The sequence below is a fragment of the Buteo buteo genome, chromosome 11 (genome assembly GCF_964188355.1).
Source record: "Buteo buteo chromosome 11, bButBut1.hap1.1, whole genome shotgun sequence".
NCBI classification, from domain to species: Eukaryota; Metazoa; Chordata; class Aves; order Accipitriformes; family Accipitridae; genus Buteo; species Buteo buteo.
In genome coordinates this window covers 28822499-28845839 of record NC_134181.1, presented here as the reverse complement: position 1 = coordinate 28845839, position 23341 = coordinate 28822499, and the positions used below count along the sequence as shown (strand labels likewise).

Genomic DNA, 23341 nt, shown 5'->3' with positions numbered 1-23341 from the left:
AGCCCTCCTTTGTCAGCACTTCTGCAAGGACTGCTCAGGAAACTCGATGAGTCTTATTGCTCCATTCATTCCTTGTTATATTTGTGACACTCTAAATATAAAACTGTAGTTGATCCTATTATAGGTGCTGGCTTCAGTTAAAACATGTGCACGTGCTTTTAAAATGCAGCCTGTATTGCTCAGTATTAATTAGAAATGCAGCCTGAGATAACCTTTTGTCTGGGTTACTCTTAAGCTGCTGATTTAAAATTTTTCTTGCTAGGGGGCTAACAGCACAAAATAGGCTAAGCTGGTTATCAGTTTGGAGATAAATCCTTAGCCATATACAGTTCCCCCACTCAAATTAGATACTTACTGTCAATAAAGAAGAATCTTTTTCTATCGTTTCCATCTTATATACCGAAGATGTCACCGTCATAAGTAATCAAAAAGGCATGCTGTAACAGATTGTTTAGGAAGATATTTTTAGCTGCCTCTTTATCTCTGAAACAATTTGAAATTGTATTTTTAGGTTATTAGCAAAGTGTTGCCTAAAAGGAATTTAAATGCTTTGTCATGTACTTTTCGAAAAATCCCATTAAAGATATTTAAAGCGAGGTTCTTTGTGTTTTCTTCTGTGACATACCGGATTCAGAAGCTTTTCTTTTTTTTATATATTTGATTTACTTACTGCATTTATTACATGTAGAATAATTTGAGTACATTGCTACATTAAAAGTCGCTTGATGTAGAAGGGCTCCGTACTCCAGGGATTTCATATTACTGCAGCTTAAGTCACGATCAAGCATTTAACTGGATGAGTGATTCATCCAGATCAGTTTCAAAAAAAAAAAAAAAAAGAAAAAAAAAGGAAAAGAACTTCTAGGTGCTTGAAAACTAATGCATTCTGATTTCAATCTTTGAAAAGATACTTTGTCAGACACTTTTCTTGAGGTGAGCTGAATTTTGCCAGGCAAGCATTGAAATACGTGATGACATAGTCCGTTATCTCTGGGTCACAAGCAATACTGCGGAAACTGCTGCTAGCAGAGATGGGTTATGTTTATAAATGGTGACACTCTTAGCTCTGCTTATCGCTGTATTTTTTTGGCTTGGTACAGTAATGTTCTATTTAATAAACATGTAAAATTAGCTTATGAGTCTGTCAAGCATGCATGTTAAATGTGATCATAGTAGAGATGTCTCAGCACATCACCTGTGTGATGAGAGGCGTCAGGCAGCATGTTTGGGAGGGCGTTCTCCTGCTTGGGGGGGGAGCAGGCTGAGCCCCCCAGGAATATATCACCAATGGGGACTTTTGTCACCTGCTGTCCTTTCCTCCAAACCTTTACAGAATGAAAGGACTTTGGTTAAAAAGCCCACTGTAGAGGCAGGTGGGAGAGACGCTGACCTGGTGCCAGCGTGGCTGGGGGGAGCTGTTGCAAGAGACCCCTCGGCTCTGGGTGTGGAGTTAGGTGTTTTAAAAAAACAAATACTGAAGGGCAGGAGGTTGCATTCAAGTAAGGCAATATGGTATGCAACAGGCTTTCTCCTGTACTTCTAATTATTTTGTGGCATTGCATTAATTAAAAAATGTTTCTTCGGCAAAGATGTTTTGAATCATTTTAATTATAAATTGGTACCAAGGGGGAAGTAGTCACAGATGGCAAATTGTGGTGGAACTGTTGCCTTATCATAGTCAGCAAACAAGAGGACTACAGCTAGAAAAACACCGAGTTTAATTACAGTGTTCCACCTTCAAAGATAGATTGGTCTGGGTTTGTCATGTGGAGACCTGCTGAAGAGCTGGGAAGTACGGCTCATCCTGTAAAAGGAGCAGCCTCTGAATGAAGAAAAAAGAATTATATTGTGGAATAGAGGCAAAACACATGTTTTTAAAACCTTTACTTTTAAAAGTCCTCAAGAATGTGCTTTCTGTTAGCCCCGGTGCTGCTCTTGCTGTGAAAGCATGGCTGGCAGGAACAGTGGAGCCCTGCTTTTTGTCCCTGGGGTCCCAGCCAGTGTGTTCTCCTGCCTCAGAAGGAGATGCTCTGGTACATCATTTGTGCAGGGTTTATTCTGTAGGCTGAAAGTACAGACAGTCCTGATATGGCCTGTTCCTTCTCAAGCAGGCACCGAGTGAAATGCAGCTGGGTCTTATTCTGCTTTGGTTTTCTTGAGGCAGTGTAGGGGTCCGGAGCAAGTCAGCACACTGACATTTAGTTAGATCCTGGGACCTCACAGGCTGATGCTGGAAACGTGCAGCCAGTCAGGGCTGAGTCTTCTCCCTAAAGAACTTGTATGGGTATTTTACATTCTGTCGTTCCTGGAAGAACTCTTTCTCTAAATACACTCCAAAGGACCCTTGGACTTGGTGAGGTTTTTTTTTTCCTGGAACTGATTTTCTGGTTTTGTTCTGTAAATAAACCGTATGGGATTGCTGTTGCTTCACCTGGCACACGCTGACCTCCTATATCACATCTGAAGAAATTTGATATATTTTGTGAAACTGTCTCTCTAGCCACCTTTAGGATTCAAATTCAACATTTAGCTGAACCGTGTGAACATTTTGAAATGTGCTTTACATTCTTGCTTGGACATCTGTACTTAATGTGCTGTAATTGCCCTGGCGCAGAAGGCTTGGGTGCTGTGCTGGCAGCTGAGGGCTGGCACTCAGTGATGCTTGTGCTGCCTGTATAATATTACAACTTTTCTGCTAGCTCCGGGAGCTTGGAAAAGGGCACGTGTCGGTGTGCTGTGGATAGTCCAGAGCATCGAGTGAAATAATCTGAGAAGAGGTCAATGCTCTCTTGAGTGTTAGAGGAGCGAGGTCAGTGCTCTCCATCTGTGAGCTGGGCAGAGGGGAGGAAAACCTTCAGAAACGTCGCTGTGCACGTTTGCTCATCTCGCTCTCTTTGCATGGTCCTGTCCTCTCGCGCAGTTAGCTTCTGCCTGCCCCTGCACAGGTTCATGCTCTGGCAAATGGTAGCTGGAAAACATGCTGCTTCAGCTCAGTCCTTTTCAGACTCTAGAAAACAAAGCTTTGTAGCAATTTTAAGGAAATCGGTTTCCTTGCATAAAAATTCTAAGAGGGAAATCTAAGGTTGGCTGTAACTGTGGTCTTGCAGGTGTTTTTTCTTTAAGTCTTAATGAAGAAAATAACAAAGTAAAATAAAACTTCAGCCAAAGTCTTGTTTTTACCAGATGAGTGAAAAATCTTTAGAAATGTGCTCATCTAATGGATCCTTCTCTCTTGCATTGCAGATAAAAGAATACGAGAAACTAGATTCTGAGGATGAGCGTCTGACCCGAAGTCGGCAGATTTATGACACGTACATAATGAAGGAGCTCCTGTCCTGTTCACATGTGTGTATCATCCAAATTCTATGCTGCTCTTTACCTTAACTTGAGTAGCTTGACAGCAGTGATAATTCAAAATAACTGCTATTTCATTCAGAGAGCAATTAAGACTATTGCTGAAGGAATTGTTACTACAAACACTTGTAGTGCTGTGGATTTCCATTTGAAGTCCATGGGAGTGGGTTTGGCTGAATTCAGCATGAGTGCAGTTTGTGTGCATATATACATGCACACGTATACCTACATTAACCAACTCCCCCAACCCAGCAACAACCCTGCCCCCAAAAACTCAAAGAAATGTGAGCTGCCAGGGGCTCTGTGGGACAATTTGGATGTTGAACTTCGGTGTCTCTGAAAGCTCAGAGTAAAGATTGAGATTTTTTCTAAAACTGATCACACAAGGATTTTTTTATTATTATTATTTGTTTGGTTGTAAAGCAGTCTTTCACACCGTACTAGAGACAATACACTTTTTAGCTGCAGTATGTTAAGTTAAAGGTGTGAAGTTTTGGCCCATTGATCTGTATTTAACAGTTTCATTTGCTCTTATTTTAAAGAAGAATTTGCAGTGAGTCTTACCCTAGTGGTGTGGTTCTTTGGATGAAGGGTTTAAGCAATTTTTTGTTAAGCATGCATTATTGGCTCTGTAGTGGTAAGAAGTCCATGTCTGCTTCTCTGGAGCTGTCCCTGTATGTGGGATTTTTCATGAATTTGTTAAAGGAGCATCATCTAGCCCTTTTGTCTTCACCTTTTTCCTCCTCATCTTCCCCTCTCCTGCCTTCCTGCTTCAGAATAATTGTTTTACTGTATCATTCTGGATGTTTCACAGTAATACACTTTAGGGGAAGCCATATTGCATTCATTCTGAGGTATGTGTATTTTTCATATGGTTAAATGAATAACAGTGCTGTAGACCTTAAATGAAACTTGTTACATTTCCAACTGTTTGAAATCTTTTTTTTTCTTTTTTTTTCAAAAGCCTTTCTCAAAACAAGCTGTAGATCATGTACAAACACATTTAGCCAAGAAACAAGTACCAGCCAGCCTTTTTCAGGTGAGGTTAAGACAGTCTGAATGTTGAAGTTTTCTTCACTTATTTGACAGTAAGTGACTTTGTACATATTATTTAAGGAGACAGAATAAAATATTACTGGTACGTATTCTCCACTGTAATAGTGATACTAGAATGCTCTTCTAAGTCAAATAACAATTACAAATTAGTATTCTTATTTAAAATATTTTAAAGCATATTTATGGAAGCAAACTATACCATGGTATATGAACAGAATAGTTTTTAAATTTATGTAATTTTAAGCCATGAAATGATTTAGAGTAAATCACTGTACATCAGGAAGATACACATCCTGTCAGGATAAACCAGATTGCATAGTGGGGAAATTGCCTTGATGTTTCAGTAAAGTGAAATCTTTGAAAACATTTTTCCTTTTTCTTTAATTTTAACATATATTAATTCCTAGTTGTTGATGGCGTGGTATTAAGCATTTGTACCATCTCACATGTTTTTGTGTCTCTCCACAAGACAAAATCCAATTAAAAGTTACCTATCCAAACAGGAGTTTCTGCACCATTAAAATTGTGGTGCTTTTTTTAAACCTTCTAAAATTCTGAATTGTTAAAAGAAAGTATAGGATTTGCCTATCCTTCATTTGAATATAAAAATAAATGGTATCCTGGATCATTTGCACAATGGTACATCTTTTGTGTTGTTATTTACTTTAGAAAATAAAGAGATGAGAAGTGAAATATTTATTGTATTGTTACAGCTCTAATATACGTTGATACAAGACAAGAAATTCAGACCTATGCTAACTTTTGTAGCTAGGTGCATTAAACCAGTCTGGTTTTGCACGTAATGAACCTCATCAATCATGGGAGTGTTTGTAAGCTTAAATTTCTTTGATGTAAATCTTATGTATTTTTATATATTGCAAAAATGTGAAGATTGCCCCTGCTTGATTTTTCTTACTGCTCAGTGAACTGTTTTTAATGTTGCAATTAGGTGAACTGACAAACTGATAACCACATTGCTTGAGTTATATCTCACCGCTAATTGGCTTGGGATTTGAGATCGCTGCGTGCCATCACACATCAAGAGAAAGTATTTCTCTAGAAAAAGTCACTGGTGAATTGAAAGTGCTGTTTTCTTACTAAGGACAGAGAGGAGAGAAGCACCAAAAAGATGAAGTGTGGCAGCAGCTCTGGGAAGTACAGGCTCCGTAGGAGTGACCATTTATTCTGTTCAAATATATTTGAAAAAAGAACTGTACTGTGATTGTTTTGCCAAACTTGCAGTCCATAGGCAGGTGCTTTACACAGGTTTTGTACAGCCTCCCCAAGGGAAACATTTAAGGTTTTCTAGCTTATGAAAATATTTTATGTTTGTCTTCAGGGTACCTGCTCAGATTCCAAAACCTAAATGAAGCTTAAATGTTTCATTGAGCCTTCTTCAAGGAAAACACAGTAAATGCTGTTATTATATAGGGCCAACGTGAGTTATATGTAATCAGTAGTACTGCATAATCAGTTGATTGTATGCTTAAATACTAATTGTGTTTCTTAACCCTTTTTAGCCATATATAGAAGAAATTTGTGATAGTCTCCGAGGGAAAATATTTCAAAAATTTATGGAAAGGTATGAACATGACATATTATCTGAACTTTCTACCTAATGTAGCAGGAAGCCAGGTCTCTTAAGTATTGCTGTAAAATAAGGCTGAAAATGTTTAGTAAGATTTGCTTAATTAATAATGTATTATCAGCAAGCTTCTGCAAATGACTAGCTTTGTTGTATAGCATGATTAACATCAGGATGTATGAGTGGAAGAGTTGTAAAGGTGATGGATTTTTCTGTTGCTCCATGTAGCAGTAGTAACAGATTGCAGTTTGATCTTAAAAGTTTAAAAATGCAGAACTATGTTCTTGTGGGTTGTTCTCATGAGTAACCATCTCTTGTGTGTGACTGAAAGACGCAGTCATTCTGGTTTGTATCTGGACACCTTGCAATTAGGCAGAAAAGATCTAGTAAAGAATACAAGGCATAGACCTATTCATAGCTAGTTCAGCTGAGCAGCCCTCTTAACCTTAGTGGAGCTGCTCTTACGTGCAGGGTCTGTGAAATATGGCTCTCATCCAGTGACAGGCAAATATACTGTGTAAAATGGTATGGTGGTGTTCTGCAGTCACACTGAAATAGTTGTAAAAATACCTCCATAGAACTATCGTTTCTTACTCTGAAAATAACGACTTAATGAGAAACTTTTTTTTTTTTTGGCAACATCTTGTGGTATTATTGAAGTTTTCCCTATTTTAAGATAAAATGAATTTAAAATGTTCCTTGGAGTATATGGAGGTTCATTAGCATAAACCAGGCTGCCTCTGTTCTCTCATAATTATTTTTCTCTTTATGTAATTTAAATGTTTGTTAGTTCCAAACTTAGTTAGTTGTTTTTAAAAATGAAAAACCATCTGAAAGAGAGATGTGAGGAAATACTGAGCACTTAAAATTGCAGGGATAAGGTTATCTGATATCTTTCTCTTATAAGGATGTAAAATATTAAGTGTGCACTGCCTAGTTATTGTTTTTCTTGGCGGGGGTAAGATTACAGTTGTTTGAAAGGAAGGCTATAATTTACTAAATATCACAACACGCCCTAGCGCAAACTTTATTTTAAATATCAGAGTCTTGACATTTCCTATAATACTTTACACAGTAGTCTCAGACAACTTTTAAACTTTTTTTCTACAGTGACAAGTTTACTAGATTTTGTCAATGGAAAAACGTAGAACTAAATATTCATGTAAGTACTTACAAGTGTATTTATCTTGTCAAAGGCTGATACAGGAAAGAAAATGTTCAGTTTTGAATGCTGCTTCTGAAAAGGCCTTATTAAAGAGTACGGTGAATGTTACTGATCTGCTCTTCTTAGACATACAGCCCTAGTGATTCCTTTCTGGATGTCTCTTCTGTCCATCTTGAGTTAATAGCTTTTCGATTTTTGTAATAGCTGAAAGAAACTGAACTGCCAGATTTGCTGCTCTTTAACAGCCCCAGACACCGTCTGTCTCTTTTTTTTCCCACTACAGTTCTGATGTTGTCCCCAGCACCCCTTACCTCGGCCTCTGCTCTTGTCCCTCTGCACTGCTCTGTTACAACTTTGTAAAAATAGCCCTCCTCTCTGCCGACTGCATTATGAATGAGACTGTCAGTCTTTGGCAACAACAGTCTCATTCGTCTTGTTTGTACTTCAGACTGTAGTGCTTGCAAGTACATTGAAATACAAACAGTAAGGGGCTCCTTTTTCCAAAACAATAAATGCTATATAAATTTACAATAGTTAAGTATCTTAACACATTAATAGATTACTTAGATGTTTTTACAGTAAGTTTTTAATGCTGAAAATGAAGTCTGGTTTTGTTTTGTTTTTTTACATTTACAGCTGACCATGAATGATTTTAGTGTACATAGAATAATAGGAAGAGGGGGATTTGGTGAAGTGTATGGTTGCAGAAAAGCAGACACTGGAAAAATGTGAGTATATACCCACTGTATTTTAGAGGTAACTGTAAACTCTGAACCAGTAAGGAAATCCTTCCAGTCATTTCTTACAAAATCACTGGAAAGCAGCGTCACATTACTGTGTAGTTCTTTGTAATTAAATTTTATCCCAAGAGGTTCTGATTTCTGGATCATCTTTAAGCTTAGTTTGATATTTGATCCTGTTACGTGCCATGCAGTGGGGCTTCAGTCTAGCAGAGCTCTTAAGCACATCCTTCATTTAAATGGTTTTGTCAAAATTAATGGAAACTGCACATGTGTTTAAAATTAAGTTTGTGCTTAAACGATTTCCTGGATCAGAGCCTGACAGTGCTGAACAATGTTCTTGTGGAAACCGTGGTGATTGTGTGAGGTGTTACTTCTCGTCTGCTGAAGGTTGCTGTTCTCGCAACAAAGCACATCACGTAGCTGGTGCTGACATAGGTTTGAAGGATGACAGGAATATGACCTTAGTGCTGTTCAATTTGTAGGGTTGTGCCTGGGCAGATTCTGAATATGGTATTCCAGATCTGTGTAACTGCATATGTTTCTGCCCTGATGAGCATGTTTCACTGGCGAAAGCAGTGATCCTTGCTTACATTTGGAAGTATACAGTTCCAGTGTTGAACTTCTGTTTAACGGGGCTCTTGGTGGCAACTCCCAAGGTCAACACTGTGTGGTTTTTTCCTTTTTCTGGTCTTAACCATTCACGCACTTCTCCTGATCATCAGATTTCAATTTCTAGGCATAATTCTCCCATTATGTTCTGTTTTGAATATCTGGGCATTGATTTAACAAATTGTTCTCAATATTTATTTATTTACATCCCACCCTGCCCCTTTCATCTTGCTTTTCTCCTAACAATTTTAGTCCAGGGACCATCCTTAAACATTTCTCTTCTAAGTAAGCATGGCGTGTTTGAAGTGCCAAGTCTCTGCGGTTACAGCTGGCTTCACTGGCAATTGTGTGTGCTTGGCATCCTTGATAATAATAAACTTCTGAGCTATTAACAAGTGGAATACATCTTAATGTTGCTATCATGCTCGGTATTTTTGCAGTGACTTCAAGTATTTATATTAATACTATTACTAACAGTACTGTCTTTATTCTCGCTTTGGTACATTTTTGTCCATGTACAATTTGTTAATTTGTCCATGTACAAAAATAAACATTTTGTTTAGCTTGAGCCACACTAAGTAGGCATCCACCCTGAAGAGGTAGTTCTCAGATTCCCAGTCGTTTTCATGTCTGAGTTTTGCTCTGGCAGGAGGTGGATAAACCTTGAGACTAGCAAGTGAAGCAAAGGACAGTTTTTATCAGATATAAATAAAGGGAAGTGAAATGTGGGAAAACCAACCTTTTTCAAATTCAAAATAAAACTTTAGATTAGGTTCAGTTTCTGGGTAGAGGTTTGGTTTAGTTCTTTCTTAATCCAAACCTGTTTACCCATCCTTAATCCAGATCCCGTCCACTCTAGATGGCTGCCTCTGCTGCACTTACTGCCTGCAAGGAGCTTGGGAAGCCACCCCTCCAAGGTAAATGCCATCGGTGTTTCACTAACCCACAAAGATACACCTGAGGCTTCTTTCACATCACCTCCTTCAAGGACATCTAAATAGGGGCCAGAAGCACAATGCAGAAAGCAGTCCAAAGGGGGAGGGATAGCAGTGCTTTTTGAGCATGCAACTCGATATAAGAATGAGAGACGTGGTTTCGATCAGCCTTAAACGGCCCCAGTCGTTCGCTTTGATCAGTGATGTCAGAGCATAAATAAAGGGTAGCATGTGAAATGTTATTTATAGTCATCATTTGCAGACTCCTCAGCAAGAGCACGTGCTGTGAATATATTCCTTGTTTTGGAAACTTAAAATTCCAGTATGTTCATGCTCACTCTTCCCCCACTCACAACACATGCATGGCAAGGAATGACGTGGCTTTTTTAGGGAGTGTAAAGTGAAGGTGATACGAGGCCCTGTTTCTGTACAGAGCTGTCACAGTGTAGGCAGTTGATTAGCATTGATGCAGTGCTGTAACATGGTGTTTTCCTGAGCGTATTTTAAAACCAGTGGCCTAAAAATCCATGGCTGCCCATGTTTAGAAATCTATGGAGGAACACACATGTCCTTCTCAGCTGTTGTCTAATAGCAGGCTCACCTAACGTCTTGAAAAAATATCCAGACTACATTATATCCTACTCTTGTTTGATGGTTGGTAGCGTAACATTCTTTTTTTGAGCAAAATTTTATTAATTTGTGTAATACAGATGGTAGAAGATTAAAATAAGCTTTCTTGTGTATATCTGACCCTTTTTTGAGCAGAAAGAAAACTTAAAAAAACCCCATATATAAACCAGCCTGTGTTCAAGATATTACTTTCCTGGTAGAGTTGAAACTGTTAGAATTAAATGGAACTATAATAGGGTCTCTGTTATTTAATTCATACTGCAAATCCTTGCTTGCAGGTATTGAAAAATGGTCGTATGATATGTAATTCTTATATCACTGTGGTTGTTTGGACACAGAATTATTTGTTAAAGCACATTTCTCTGTTAGGAGGCTTCTGTTGAAAATGTTTAATTCTGTGAGATTTTGGAGGTTTTCTTGTTTAGTCATGTAATGATGTTTTTAGTACCAGGTTTAAGTCTTCAGAGAGCTTGCTTACAGGATACTGTAAATATGCATGGCATAACTGCTAGTGAATAATACTGAGTATAGGAGGAAATTTTTTCTGGTGCTTTTTCTGAATGGTTAATATTTTCAGGTATGCAATGAAATGTTTAGATAAGAAGAGAATCAAGATGAAGCAAGGAGAAACATTAGCCTTAAATGAAAGAATTATGCTGTCCCTTGTCAGTACAGGAGTAAGTATCATTGGTTTGTTATCCTTTTTTTTTTTTTTCCCCTATAATATAAAAGCTGTTACATATAATACATATTCCATCAATTCAATTGGTGACATGCAAAAGTTAAACCCCCCTGGAACCTTCCCCCTGATTCTAGCAATGTGTCTGAAATAAGAATGGAAAAGCAAGCTGGCTTTTCAGTTTGGGTGCTTACAGAAATGAGCATCTCTGCTAAAGAGGCTTGAGGAGGTTCCTATTTCTTAGGTAATTCATTCTCTCCCCAACTACGCCCCGCTTCAGATTTTTTAAATATTCCTTTTTCAGGTACTTATATTTGAAACTTTTCCAAAACATTATTCTGTCTTGTAAAAAAAAAATTCCTTTTCTGCTATAGTTAGGTAGTACTTTCGTAGAATATAAGGTGCTGTTTCAGAGGAAAAACTTCAGTTACCTGTTTGTCCTCCCTTTCCTGTGACTCTGATACTAGCTTATCCAATTTCTCCATTGTTTTTTAAAATTTACTTTAGCTGTGCACCTATCAAGGTGTACCAAGTAAGTCTGCCATCTAGCAAACAAGACTATTTAAAAGTAGGAATATCACTAACGTGCGTAAAAAGCAACCCGACTGGCGTTGTTTTGTCCAGACTGTGTCTTGTTACCTGCGGAAGAGAAGTTTGGCAGAGGCCACAGTATGTTGCGCTCAGACAGCTTCAGAGCAGGCTGTGAAGTGCCAGAGCCTTCCGAGTACGCTGGCCTCATTAAACAAAACTTGAAATCGGCTCGTATCACCATGGTTACAGGTGATGCTGGTAAAAAGGCTAATTTTCCTTATGACTATTGTGGTGTATGAATTAAACATTCAGTTTGCAGCTCAGTGTAAACACATCCCCTTTTCCCAGCGCAGTTAAAGCATGAGAAGGAATTGTGTGTGATTTTGTTCTAGGTTTGTACAACAGGTGTGCAAATAGCAGCATATCTGCTGTGCAGGAGGATTACTGCTTTGGCTTACAAAATGGCAGAGAGCAAATACTGTGCTGTATTCTCAGAGACAAGTTCTATATCTTGCAGAGTTTAGGTAAATCCTGGGTTTGGTTCTGCATTACCCAGCTGATTTCTTTTTAAAAAAATGTCACTTGTGGTGCAGTTAGCATCGCTATGTCCTTTAAGTGCACATGCAGCATCCTTCCCGTCTTCTGTTGTTCAGGGAACCCATCAGTCTGATAGGACTTCAAGATGGGCTGTCTTCTGCCAGCAGGTGGTCTGGGACTTTGCACTGCATTGCCCATAGGCACAGCTGCCGGAGAACTGCCCTTGCTCTGGTGGCTCTTGTCTTCTGCAAACTTGGCTTTAAAAATGGAGATGTGTTTTTTAGGTCTTACATATAAATACAGAGTTATAATTGCTAAATGGTGGCCTTTTATTGTCAAGTGAAAACATTATGAATCAGACAACACTTGGTACTTTTCAGCCTCACCATAGGCATGAGGTGTTCTCTTGTGCAGATTGACGGAACAGGAAAGCTGATTGCAATTTTGGCCCTAGAAGATTAGCTTTTGAACTTTTCTTCTTACCTATCAGATCATTTCCCTCTGCTGTTAGAAATATCCCGGTAAGGCAAATACTAATCCAGAAACTAGGGAAGCTGCGCATCAAAGTGTCATCATAAGGTTGAACTTCTTCTCATTGCAAAGCTCCAAAGGAAGTATGAGGTATTTCTTCTTGTGCCTGTCATTGGAAACTCCTCCCCTGCCACAGCCTTTCTCTGGAGAAGGGCAGGCATGCACTGAAATTAAAAGTCAGGGAATTGCTTTTAACACAGAATTGCATTCACATTTGGCTTAAATATAGACAAAGGACTTGGAAGTATTTCTTTGTTCTTTTATCTGGGAAATTAACAATTGGGATTTATCAATTAGACTTTTTAATCGAGTTAACTGTTTTCACCAAAGGTAAGTTGTGGCATGTGCAGAAGTGTCAGGAGTCTTGAGAGCCAGTGGGGTGAAGTTCTGTAGTAGAGACTAGACAAGAAATCTAGGCAACTTAGTAATAGTTGTTCTGTTAACTTTAATTTGTGATTTCTTGCTCCAGTACTGAATGTGAATTTTCACGTCTTAATGATTTGAAAAGAAAATTGTTCACAAGGCTGCTAATGGTGGAGCTAGTTTTCTTACATGACAGTGCGTAGCTAGTCATTTAGCAACAGAAAAGCAAGGCAAACCATTTGGGTTTTTTTATTAAGGATTATCAGCTCATTAGAGTGTAACTTCTTTAGATTCTCACAGATTTGAGAGAGAATTTGAAAAGAGAGATTTTTTACAAAATGCTATCCATTCAGGTTAGATACACCTGCTGTTGCAAGAGATGCTGGAGCGTTTTGAATATGCAGAATTAAATAGGTTTGAAAGTGGTAGAATAAGGTAATTCATTTCATTCCTGAATATAAGCTTTTAGGTTTGAATGGCACGTGCCTTCTCCAATGACAGGATTTATGTGCTGCCCGGAACAAAATGGAACTCGGAAGTTCATCATAGTACAATTAGTCATTTAACTGGGAATCCAGATGTCTCTGCAAAATGCATAATAACAGCTGTGCAGATTACACATACGCTTGTGTAATCATTTTTGTTAATCCACCTAAAATTTTGGCATTCACAACTACTTCTTGAATAGGGAGCTCCCAAATTTGAGTACATCATGGCCACGTTGTGAAAATAGCTTTTCATGGTAACATTTTGAATCAGCACAGCTCAGAACTATGACACTCACCTCTACAGAGCACAGGGAACTGCCTGGATTGGCCTAATAATACAAAACGTGGGCTCTGCATTGCTCGGCTTCTCCATTGGTGTATTTGCTTTGTCACTGACTGTTGGTGTACCATGGACAAACTGTTGCTGAGGTTTCTGTTTCCTCTTCTGCAAGATACAGGTCCTGACTTCCTCTCCCACAGAGATGTTCATTCTGGAGGCTGGAAATGCATTTTGAAATTCTTAGAAGATAGCATAGTAGGGAAAATATTTTACTTTCCGTTAAAAGAAAAAAAAAATTTATTTTCTGTAATAGCCATATTGGCCTAACATTCAAAAACTGGAACACTGAAATCACCGAGACCATCGCTGCTGATGGACTGTATAAAAACAATCTGCCAAAAGGTGCTGTTTGTGGAAGGGAGTGCTTATTTAATAAATCTTTTCCCAGCAGGTCAGAGTTGGTTATTCTGGCAGACTGGTGCAAGACCAGGGGTCTTGCACGGCTGTGGCTCCATTCTACTGTGTCTTCTAGTTCTCCTGTTCTGAAAAAACTAGGCAGTTAAGCTGTTGTACTCCACTCTTTTTGAGATAATTTGACTAAATACTGGATTTAAGATTCCCCCAAGGGATGATAAATATAAGGTACAGCAAAAGTGGACAGGCTGAATAATAAAACATCCGAGATCAATAATCAAGGTTGTTTTTTTTTTGAGAAGAACAGGTACTTTGTTTTCATGTGTAATGAGATTTGTAGGAGTCTTGATTTTGCTCAAAAAATGGCATCTGTTCCCCAATCTTGATTGTCACTTAAGGGAACATCTGTTGGAATGGCAGATAATAGCTCGATGTTTCAAGCATTGACTTGCACATCTTTCTGAGACCTGTCAGGACAGAGCTACTCTTTAGTTAAAAATGCTATGCAGCTGCTCTACACTATAAACATGTTTTTTACCTGTTTGCTGTCATTTCTACAGCCATGCTCTAAAGCCAGGTGCTCGGGTTACAGGAAAAAGTCAGAAGCAAAGTTTTCCTTCTGAAGCAATTGTTAGTGTGCTAATGTCTGTAAAATATTACATTCCTACAATTTTTTATAGTTACTCTAATTTTTTTTTTCCTTCCCCATGATTTATTACCAGAAATTTATCTTCTACAATTTTTTTGACTTAATCCAGGATTGCTTGGATGTAAGGAACTGTTTCCAAACTATTCTTAATTCACATTGTTGTCTCTTGGGAAATGTGCTTTATTGCTTTATGTTTCATTTTAAAAAATAACCTATAGGTTTTTTTCTAATTTTTATGCTGAAAAATACTCTTTTGCAGTGGTTTTTGTGTCAGAAAAATATCGCAGTACTACAATTTCTTCTCTCTGTTAAACAGTGAGAAGGTAGTGATTAAAGTAGGAAGGCTTACACAAAACTGGATTATGCATCAAATTTACATTTGCAGATTTCTTTTCTTTCAAAAAATGAGATCCATAAAAATATAGGCATACTATGTTCTGGTATAGAAACACTCTTTTCTTTTTCTGTGTGGTGTTTAAATGCTAACACTAAATACTTCTGGGCAATTAGACAGCTCTAAGGTTTTAGGAAGCCTGCTTGGGGACACTTCTGAATTATCCAATTGATTCAGAAAATTAAGTTAATTCTACTAAAGCTTTTGCTCTGAAGTTAAGCAGTAACTGCAATAGTCTGCGGTTACAAGCAACGCAAAGTTTAAAACAAGAGGTAGTACCTTTTGTTAGATGCCATACTGCCTTGCCTATAGTCTCCTTATTTCTAGGACCACTTAGCAATTAGGCGTTTTTCATGCATGTTTCTGGAGGGTGTTTCAAACGCGTGCCCACCTTCTGCAGGGTTGCATTTGGAATTAGTATTTGCACAGGGAACACTAAAATACAGTTAGGTTTGAACATGACAGCAGGATCAGCCCACGTGGTGTGTGAATCACTGGGGATTACAGTCAGGTATATAAAGCTTTATATTTCAGCCTTACGTGGTTTTATGGAAGGATGAACCGACTTGAACTGTCCCGGTGAGGATGGTGTCACCATTCCCTCCCTTTCCGGCTCAGCAGGGCCAGCGAGGCGGCACCCCGAGCCGGGTGCCGCGACCCCCACGCTGCCCAAGGCCGCTGTGTTTTGCTGCTTCTAAATTGGGAAGGAAACGAGTTCCTGTTAGAGATTCCCAGAGCTTTCACTATCAATACTGCAATAACTAGCACATTGTTTAAGTCACGTTAGGTCACATTCGTGCTTCCTGCGTGGTGTCCTGGCTCGTCAGCAGTTAAGCTCGCCTTAGCTCGTCTTCCTGTCAGCCTCCGTGCTCTGGGGTCAGGCCGTCGTCCGTCGGTGTTACGGTGCAGGCCCGTCTCTTTCAGCAGCACAGCCGGGCCTTCCGTCCTCGTTGTAGACTAACCGAATGGCCCCGGGTTCATATGGCTTTGGAGAAGGGGTCAACGAGGTAATGGCCGCCCCCTATTAATGAGTCACTTGCATCCAATGTAGGCCTAATGAAGAGAGGGAGGTCTGCCCACTTCCCGCCATGGCGTCTTTTCAAGCGCCTGCGTTATAGAGGTACCAGCACACTGAACGGATCTTTGGCAGTAAAGAGGTGTTCTTCCAGCTGTTTTTTTTATGGCTGCTTGTCTTAAACTATGTGTGTGAGTGAAGGTTAAAGAGCATTAAGAGGTGGAAATGTAACCCATCCCTGCGCATGGCTGCTCTGCAGCGGCCTTCTTAAACCTGCACCCATCATACTTGTTTTCTGGACTTTGCATAATCCAGACCTTGCTCTTCTTGTTTCCCGTGCCTTGCATACACATCGGAGTCGTGACTTCCTTCCTAGGGTATTTATGTTCCTTTTAATCATCTGTTGCAAATGCTGCTGGAGAGCTGAAGGGCAGCAGCGGGTGGTAGAATGCCTCGCTGTCACCTCTGTGCAGCTCTGCAGGGCGAGTTCAGTGGCGTGGACAGAGTGTTACCAGTGTAGTTGCATTTAATGTATAGGTGAGAATAAAACCTTCTTTCCTCTGAGATTTTGTACGTGATGTGGCTCAGATTCTCAGTCAGTGTTCTGACAGCTGAACGTTTGTATCCTTTACACTTGATGAGAACAGCTCTATTTTTTTCTGAGCTGGCCTAAAGCTTGTTAGCTTTAATGTATCTTTTATGTAAGTCCAGTGCAAACTTGGGTGAATATTTTTAGAATATTTCTAACTGCTGTAGTTGCAAGTCTTTAGAAGATAGTGATGCTACCTGCATATTTTAAGCCTTTGGCTCCTCATAGCTTTTTTTTTTTTTTTTTGTATTGAAACGAGATAGCAAAATCTAAGATCTCTATACTGTAAGTGAAACATCAGAATATGTAGATTAGTACACAAATTGCTTTAGAAAATTATTACAAATATTGGCCAATATCATAGGAAAAATATCACATGTATTTTTAGCTTCTCTAGTACTTTGCTTATTGCCTGAGATGAACTCTTTGCTCCTTTCTTTCTAGGACTGTCCTTTTATAGTGTGTATGACCTATGCCTTCCACACCCCTGACAAACTCTGTTTCATTCTGGACCTGATGAATGGTAAGCAAGGCTCATGCAGATGATGATAATATTACAGAAGTATTGGCAGGAGGACTTGCTGAGATCATAAAGAGAATGAGGGAAAAATAATCTGCAGTGTGAAGCATCGGCCTGCGAGAAGGAGGGGTACACTGATCTAAACCAGGGAATGTATAGAACAGACTGGAAAATCTGTTGCCTTACAACATTAATGCATTTAAATAAAGATATCAAAGATACTAGGCTGGAAGCTTAAGGAAATGATGGTCATGTGGAGAAATGTATGAGGAGATCAGGGACACAGCTTTCAGAATAAAAATAAAAGGGCTACTATAAAGAGCTCTGCAAAGAAAATTGATGGGGGAAGCATTCCTCAAAGGAAAGAAATTATACCTAGAAGCCTTAGCATAACTCTTGTGAGAACACAGAGAGAGAGAAGTTGGCAAAGTTAAGAGAGAGAAGGTACTGCAGTGCCCTTAATTTGCTGAGGATGCTAAGCACTTGCAGGACTTAGACTCGAACTCTGACTGTGGTCCTGCAGTAGGCACCTAAAGACGTTGGACACATCTGCATATACTGTGTTGGAAAGCCAGAAATGTAACTGAGAAATAGAGCTCATATCATATGAGTAATAGAGACTGGCTTTGCTGTTTTACAAGTGAAGATTCTCATTAATATCTAAGCTGTGGGTCAAACTCAAGTAACTAGTTGATTATTTTAAATCTGTAGCTTGATCAGAAACAGCTTTCTAGGAATATTCACAGTTTGATATATTGATGGTGTGGATTAGCTCGCAGAGTGACTTTGTATCATGTCTGTTATTTGTTTAGGAAAGTGTGAAAACGTCCCCAGCATGAATATTTGAATATTTTGGCCCAAATGACCTTTCAGGGTCCCTCCCAACCTGGCCTGTTCTATGTGCTAATTTATTCAGTTCTCCAGAAACCTGTGTATGTGGCTGCATTTTACTTGCTGTGGAAATATGCTTTACATTAAGACTCAGTTGCTGGATTAGTTGCTAGATGCAAATGTATATGAAGTAAACGTATTTTTAAAATGGAGTTTCAGATGGATCAAATTTCTTTATTAACTTTCTCAGGTATTTTGTCCCCATATGTACTTGCAGAGTGTAGGTCTGGGTCTCTGTGTGCTCCACAGGTTGTAAGAACCTACAGATGCTATGCTATTCCCCCACGACATCATGCTGTCTGCCTCTGAGGCAAGATTTTACTGTTCTTTTAATTGCATCTCAATTCTTCTAACTTTAGGAGGAGATTTGCACTACCACCTCTCCCAGCATGGAGTGTTTTCTGAAAAAGAAATGAGGTTTTATGCTACTGAAATCATCCTGGGTTTAGAACACATGCACAATCGCTTTGTTGTGTACAGAGACCTAAAGGTAATCGTTAACACAGTGACTGCATTCACACAGGTGTTTGTTAGATAGCAGCAAATAATCCAGACGTACTGATAAGTTAAATGAATTATCTTACCTGAAACCTTTTCTTGGGAAGAATACAGATTATTTGTTTATCTTTGGCTGATTTTTTTAATAATTTTTCAAAATAGTTCTAACCTGTAATAGTTCTAATCCAGTTTAACTGGCCTGGGACATGCTTCCTTGGGGTCAGAATAAATCCTGTGCAATGTTACTCATCTCAGTGATGCTATTAAATTAGAGAGTGTGCTATATGTCTGTGAGTGTTCTATATTTCTGAGAGCCCTGAAAGAGGAGTTGTGTGATGGGAGACTAATAGGAAGACGGTTGCTCGGGGATGTTTCACTGACAATTGGGCAGTTGAGGACTGCTCCGAGATGGGTATCCATGAGCCAAGTGACAACAAAAGCAGGAAAAAAGTCTGCACAGAGAGCTCAGAGTGTAGATTGCAAATAAAGGATGTAAGAGCTACACACAGCCTTCTGTGAAAGAACCAGAAGCAATGTGGACTTGAGGACAAAATGGGTTTATTCTTCCATGTGCTTTCTGTTTCAAACCTTGCCTGTTTTTTCTCTTCTGTTATTCTTCAGTATTTCATAATCTGTGGAGTTGATGGTAGTGTTCCATTAGAATGTAGATTTTGTCTAGAAAGTGTCTGTTTTGTCAGAGGGTGTTGATGTTTGAGGATGAGTTACTGTGTTCTGAGACTTTGTAGTTCTGTCAGCTGAAGAATACCAAGCAGTAACCTTTCTGTGTCCATGTATTTCTAGCCTGCAAATATCTTGTTGGATGAACATGGGCACGTGAGGATATCAGACCTTGGGCTGGCTTGTGATTTTTCCAAAAAGAAGCCACATGCTAGTGTGTAAGTATTATGTATGGGAGCTTTGCTGCACATACAATTATTGCCAAATAAGTCCTTTATGTGCCTTTATAATTTAACTTTGCCTAAACGAAAAAAATAACACTTGTGGGGCACAGGCTTGCTTTATAGCACAGCTAAGCTGGATACTTTAATAAGGTTTTTCAGTCTCCTATTTCTGTTTTCCTGCACAGTTGTAGCAGCTGATGTGTAGGCATGGCTGGAAGATGACACATTATTTCGAGGTGATTCACTGTTAGAGAAGACAAGAACCTGACCGAGTTAAAATACCAGATTGTTTTAATTGTCCTAAATGGATAATTAAATATTCCAAAACTGACTAAAAACCAGGATTTCTTGTGTCTTTCTCCTTCTGGATCTTTGTAGAACTGGAGGCAAATTATGTTCCTTTCTGCCTCTTGGCATCAGGTCGTAACTGGGATCTGAATTTTTTGGGTTGCGTGTGGTTTCCACATCTTAGCTGGCATGTTTTGTTCTTAGGTTCTCATTTGCCCTGATTTAGTCTCAGAATTTATGCAAAAAGGAAAGCTTCATCCTGTCATATCTTAAAAGATTTGCAATTCAGTAGCTTCTTGAAAAAGTTCATATGTTCCAATTACATCAAGGGTAAAACCAATACATGGTGACTGCTTTGTAGTGGTGACCAGCGATGACTTCTGGAGGAGGTGTCCTGTTGTTATCTAGCACATGGGTGTTAGGCACAAGGAGACACATGAAACCCATCGAGAGAGCAGAAGCCAGCTCTGCTTGCCCTGTTTGTGTGGTTGTGGGTAAGAGCAGGTCTTGGGCTTGCAGGGCACGGGGCTGGAGTGATCTGGCCTGAAATATCAGCAGCCCTGACTGTGTCCTGATATCTGTCTTTCCTGTAAACTGAGTGGACAGAATATACAACCTTTGCACCTCTCTTTTGCGTTCCACTCTTAGAAGGCTACCTACTGACCCCTGTACTGCTGCTGCTAAATCTCACTGTAGCTGCTTCAGTTTCCCTAATCATTTCTGTTGTTCCGTTTTTTATGTTTTAAGTATTTCCTCAGTAGATATACACAAACAAAACATGCATATGTATTTATAGCCAAAGAAAAAGCAAAATAAAATCATGTTTAAAATTAATTCTGTTTAAATTAGACTATCTTATTGAGAAAACACTGATTTTTAATTATTACTTATTTTTTTCAATGATAGTTTTGGTTGTAATCAAGTTTTTGTCCCTTTCTGCTTCTCAGAGGTACCCACGGATACATGGCTCCCGAGGTGCTCCAGAAGGGAACAGCGTACGATAGCAGTGCAGACTGGTTCTCGTTAGGCTGCATGCTTTTCAAGCTTCTAAGAGGGTGAGTGAAGTTTCATGTCCCCTGTGCTTTTTTTTTAGCCTGAGCGTCGTCATTGTCTGTCCCTTGAAATACTAATATGTAATGTATTACATATTATCTAAAATGATATCTTACTGCCATCTCTGCAACTTAGACCATGTCTGCGCATAAGACTAAACCAGGCGCTTTTTTGTTTCCAAAACAAACAAAACACAAGCCCTGCTTCCTTTAGTAGCTACAGGTGTGAGGCAGGCAGTGTGGAAGGCAGGAGCTCTATCCGCTCTTTTGATTTCTACTGATAGGCAATTTATTCATCTCTTGGCAATTGTTAGTGTTTTAAATAGTATGATGTTATTCATTGCTTAAATACACTAGCAGCCCTGTTAAATTATGGGCTTCTTTTTATGCTTAAAACCTGCTGTTGTGGTGAAGTTCTTTGCTGCACTGTTCCCTTTTTACATGATGCTCAGTCTTCCCTTCTGTAGTGTTTGGGTAAGTTACAATGTGTGGATGCTTCCATTTGCTGAATCTGGCCTGTTACCGTGTTGGTGTGCAAAAGTATATGAAAATTACAGCTTTGTCAACTATCACCTTCTCAGTAAACTTATGTGGCTATGTAGAAGTTACTAAGACTGCAGGATTTATCTGAACAGTCAAAAACCACTGATTGGCAAGTATTTGTTGAAAATAGCATCCTCAGTGTTAATGGCAAAACAGAAAAAAATCTTTAAAGCTTTTCAGAGTGCTTCTCTGTAAAGATTGATCATTAGTTAGATCATCCTGTGTCCTCACACATAATTAATTATAAGCTCTTACCTCTATCCCAGACACTGTACAAACGAAGGTAAGCATGTGGCTTCTGAATTGAACTATAGAGCTGTATCAATTTAACATTAATTGTTCACAAAATAGGCTGAATGTAAGTGTGCAAATAAAGAAAGAAACAGAGTTTAAATTGCCAAAAAAAGTGTTTCTAAGTACAGACAGCATCGTGCAGCTGGGAGCAGTACTCTGTCTCTGTAATCACTCATTGAAGAATTCTGTAGGTAGCAAGACACGCAGCGGTTTGGGTTTGCTGGGAGGAGGGAGGAGAGTGTCTTTAACACACACGACCACTGTGGACTCCTCGTCTTTTCTTTTGAGACCTTTTCCTTTTGAGTCACTTGGGCACAGAGGATTAGGGCATCTGACTGACTCTGGCGTGGTTCCTCCTTCAGAGGATTGAAGTTGTGTGATGAAAGAACTAGCATCTGGGGGCAAATCCAGTCATTTACCACAGAAACTCGGACTTGCAAGGCAGGGAGATCTCAGTCTTTGTGGGCTGTGATTCTTCCTGATGGAGATGTGGGGGGTGCTATTGGTGGTCAGCCAGAAGCCAAAGCATTATTCATTGTGAACTATCCTTCCTCATCTGTTCTGAAGCCAATTAAACAACTCACATCCCAAAACAAGGGTTGGGCACATGGTGCCATTTCTTGGTGTTTAGTAAATTTAGTCTGGCATAAAATCTGCCCATAAGTCCCCAGTGAACTGTTTGTTTCCCTGATCTACTCAGAGCCTCGTTGTCAAAGTATGTGAGGCTGTCCCTTCTTACCTGTCATGGTTAAAAACGGAAAAATGGAAGTCCTAAGTCCTAGTCTGTCCATCAGATCCGTTCATCAGAAACGTTTTTGAGGATAAAAAGGAAATAAGTCTTGAGAAGCAGGTCCCCAGTTGAAACAAGCTAGTACATGCTGCCATGTGGCAAGACAAAATGCTTTACATTAATAAATATCTAATAAATAGCTAATTAGTGTATTGATAACATTTTCATTTTGAAAAATAGCATTCCTTCAAGGTTTTGAAGAAAACTAAGAAACAGGGAATAATACTAAAATGTTCCTGCTTTCTTTCATGCTGTTAAGTACTGCATGGTAAATTAGTAATATTCTAAGGTCTTCTATAGCTAAAAGGAAAAATTCAAACTCAAAACAGAATTTTAAAGCTGGAAAGGGATAAAGCTGATAATTTACCAGATATCATCAAATATCTTCCCCGTCACTAATGCTGTGGTATTTGTGATTACCTTCTGTTTCATCTACTTACTTTAAGGTCTTGCTTCATTCTTCCCATATAGATGAATGGTAAGTTCTGTAGGTCATACTCAGTGTCTGTATATAGCTCAATGTTTTTAAATATCTGTGTTGTGATAGCTGTTCAGGGTGTTCTTTTTAGATGGAACTGTTCTGGTTTTTGGGAGACATAGATGTAATCGGTAAGGCATTTGAAACACCGTCTTTAAGGAGGGATCACTGCATTTAAGAATAAACTAACCTTCTCTGTACTTTTATATGGAGTAACTAGATCAGATTTCCCTGAGTTTGGTAATCCTCAGGGATGTCTGTGTGTAGTCTTTAAAGAAATGTTGAATGTTTGCTTTTCTCTGAATTTGATTTTGATGTCCGCCACATGCAATTGTACTGAAAACAGAAAGGATAAACTTTCTTGCGAAGTGGTGGGGCTCTTTGTAGTAAGAAAAAAAACCCCTGAAGTTGTAAGAGAGCATGCTAGTGTGTAAAGTCTCATTTTTCGTTGTAAATGCTAAATGTTTTACTACTTGTTCTATTGTTCTGCAGGACAGGATTGATGAGGTGGAAGAATGGGACTAACAGGATGCTACAC

At 39.1% G+C, this 23341-nt stretch overlaps 1 protein-coding gene across 7 annotated transcripts in view; it reads left to right on the top strand.

Annotated features, from left to right (window-relative positions):
* Positions 1–23341, top strand: part of GRK3 (G protein-coupled receptor kinase 3) — a 78969-nt gene that overhangs the window by 40629 nt on the left and 14999 nt on the right. For 4 of the 7 annotated variants that reach the window (XM_075041132.1, XM_075041135.1, XM_075041133.1 and 1 more), the window contains 10 exons: positions 3244–3345; positions 4319–4393; positions 5931–5992; positions 7106–7157; positions 7797–7888; positions 10655–10754; positions 16992–17070; positions 18318–18448; positions 19258–19352; positions 20594–20701. In XM_075041132.1, coding sequence (XP_074897233.1) covers positions 3244–3345; positions 4319–4393; positions 5931–5992; positions 7106–7157; positions 7797–7888; positions 10655–10754; positions 16992–17070; positions 18318–18448; positions 19258–19352; positions 20594–20701 — 896 coding nt within the window. Of the gene's footprint in view, positions 1–2699; positions 2810–2868; positions 2946–3243; positions 3346–4318; positions 4394–5930; positions 5993–7105; positions 7158–7796; positions 7889–10654; positions 10755–16991; positions 17071–18317; positions 18449–19257; positions 19353–20593; positions 20702–23341 lie in introns of those variants that run through there. The other 3 variants (XM_075041138.1, XM_075041137.1, XM_075041139.1) reach the window with 2 other exon arrangements.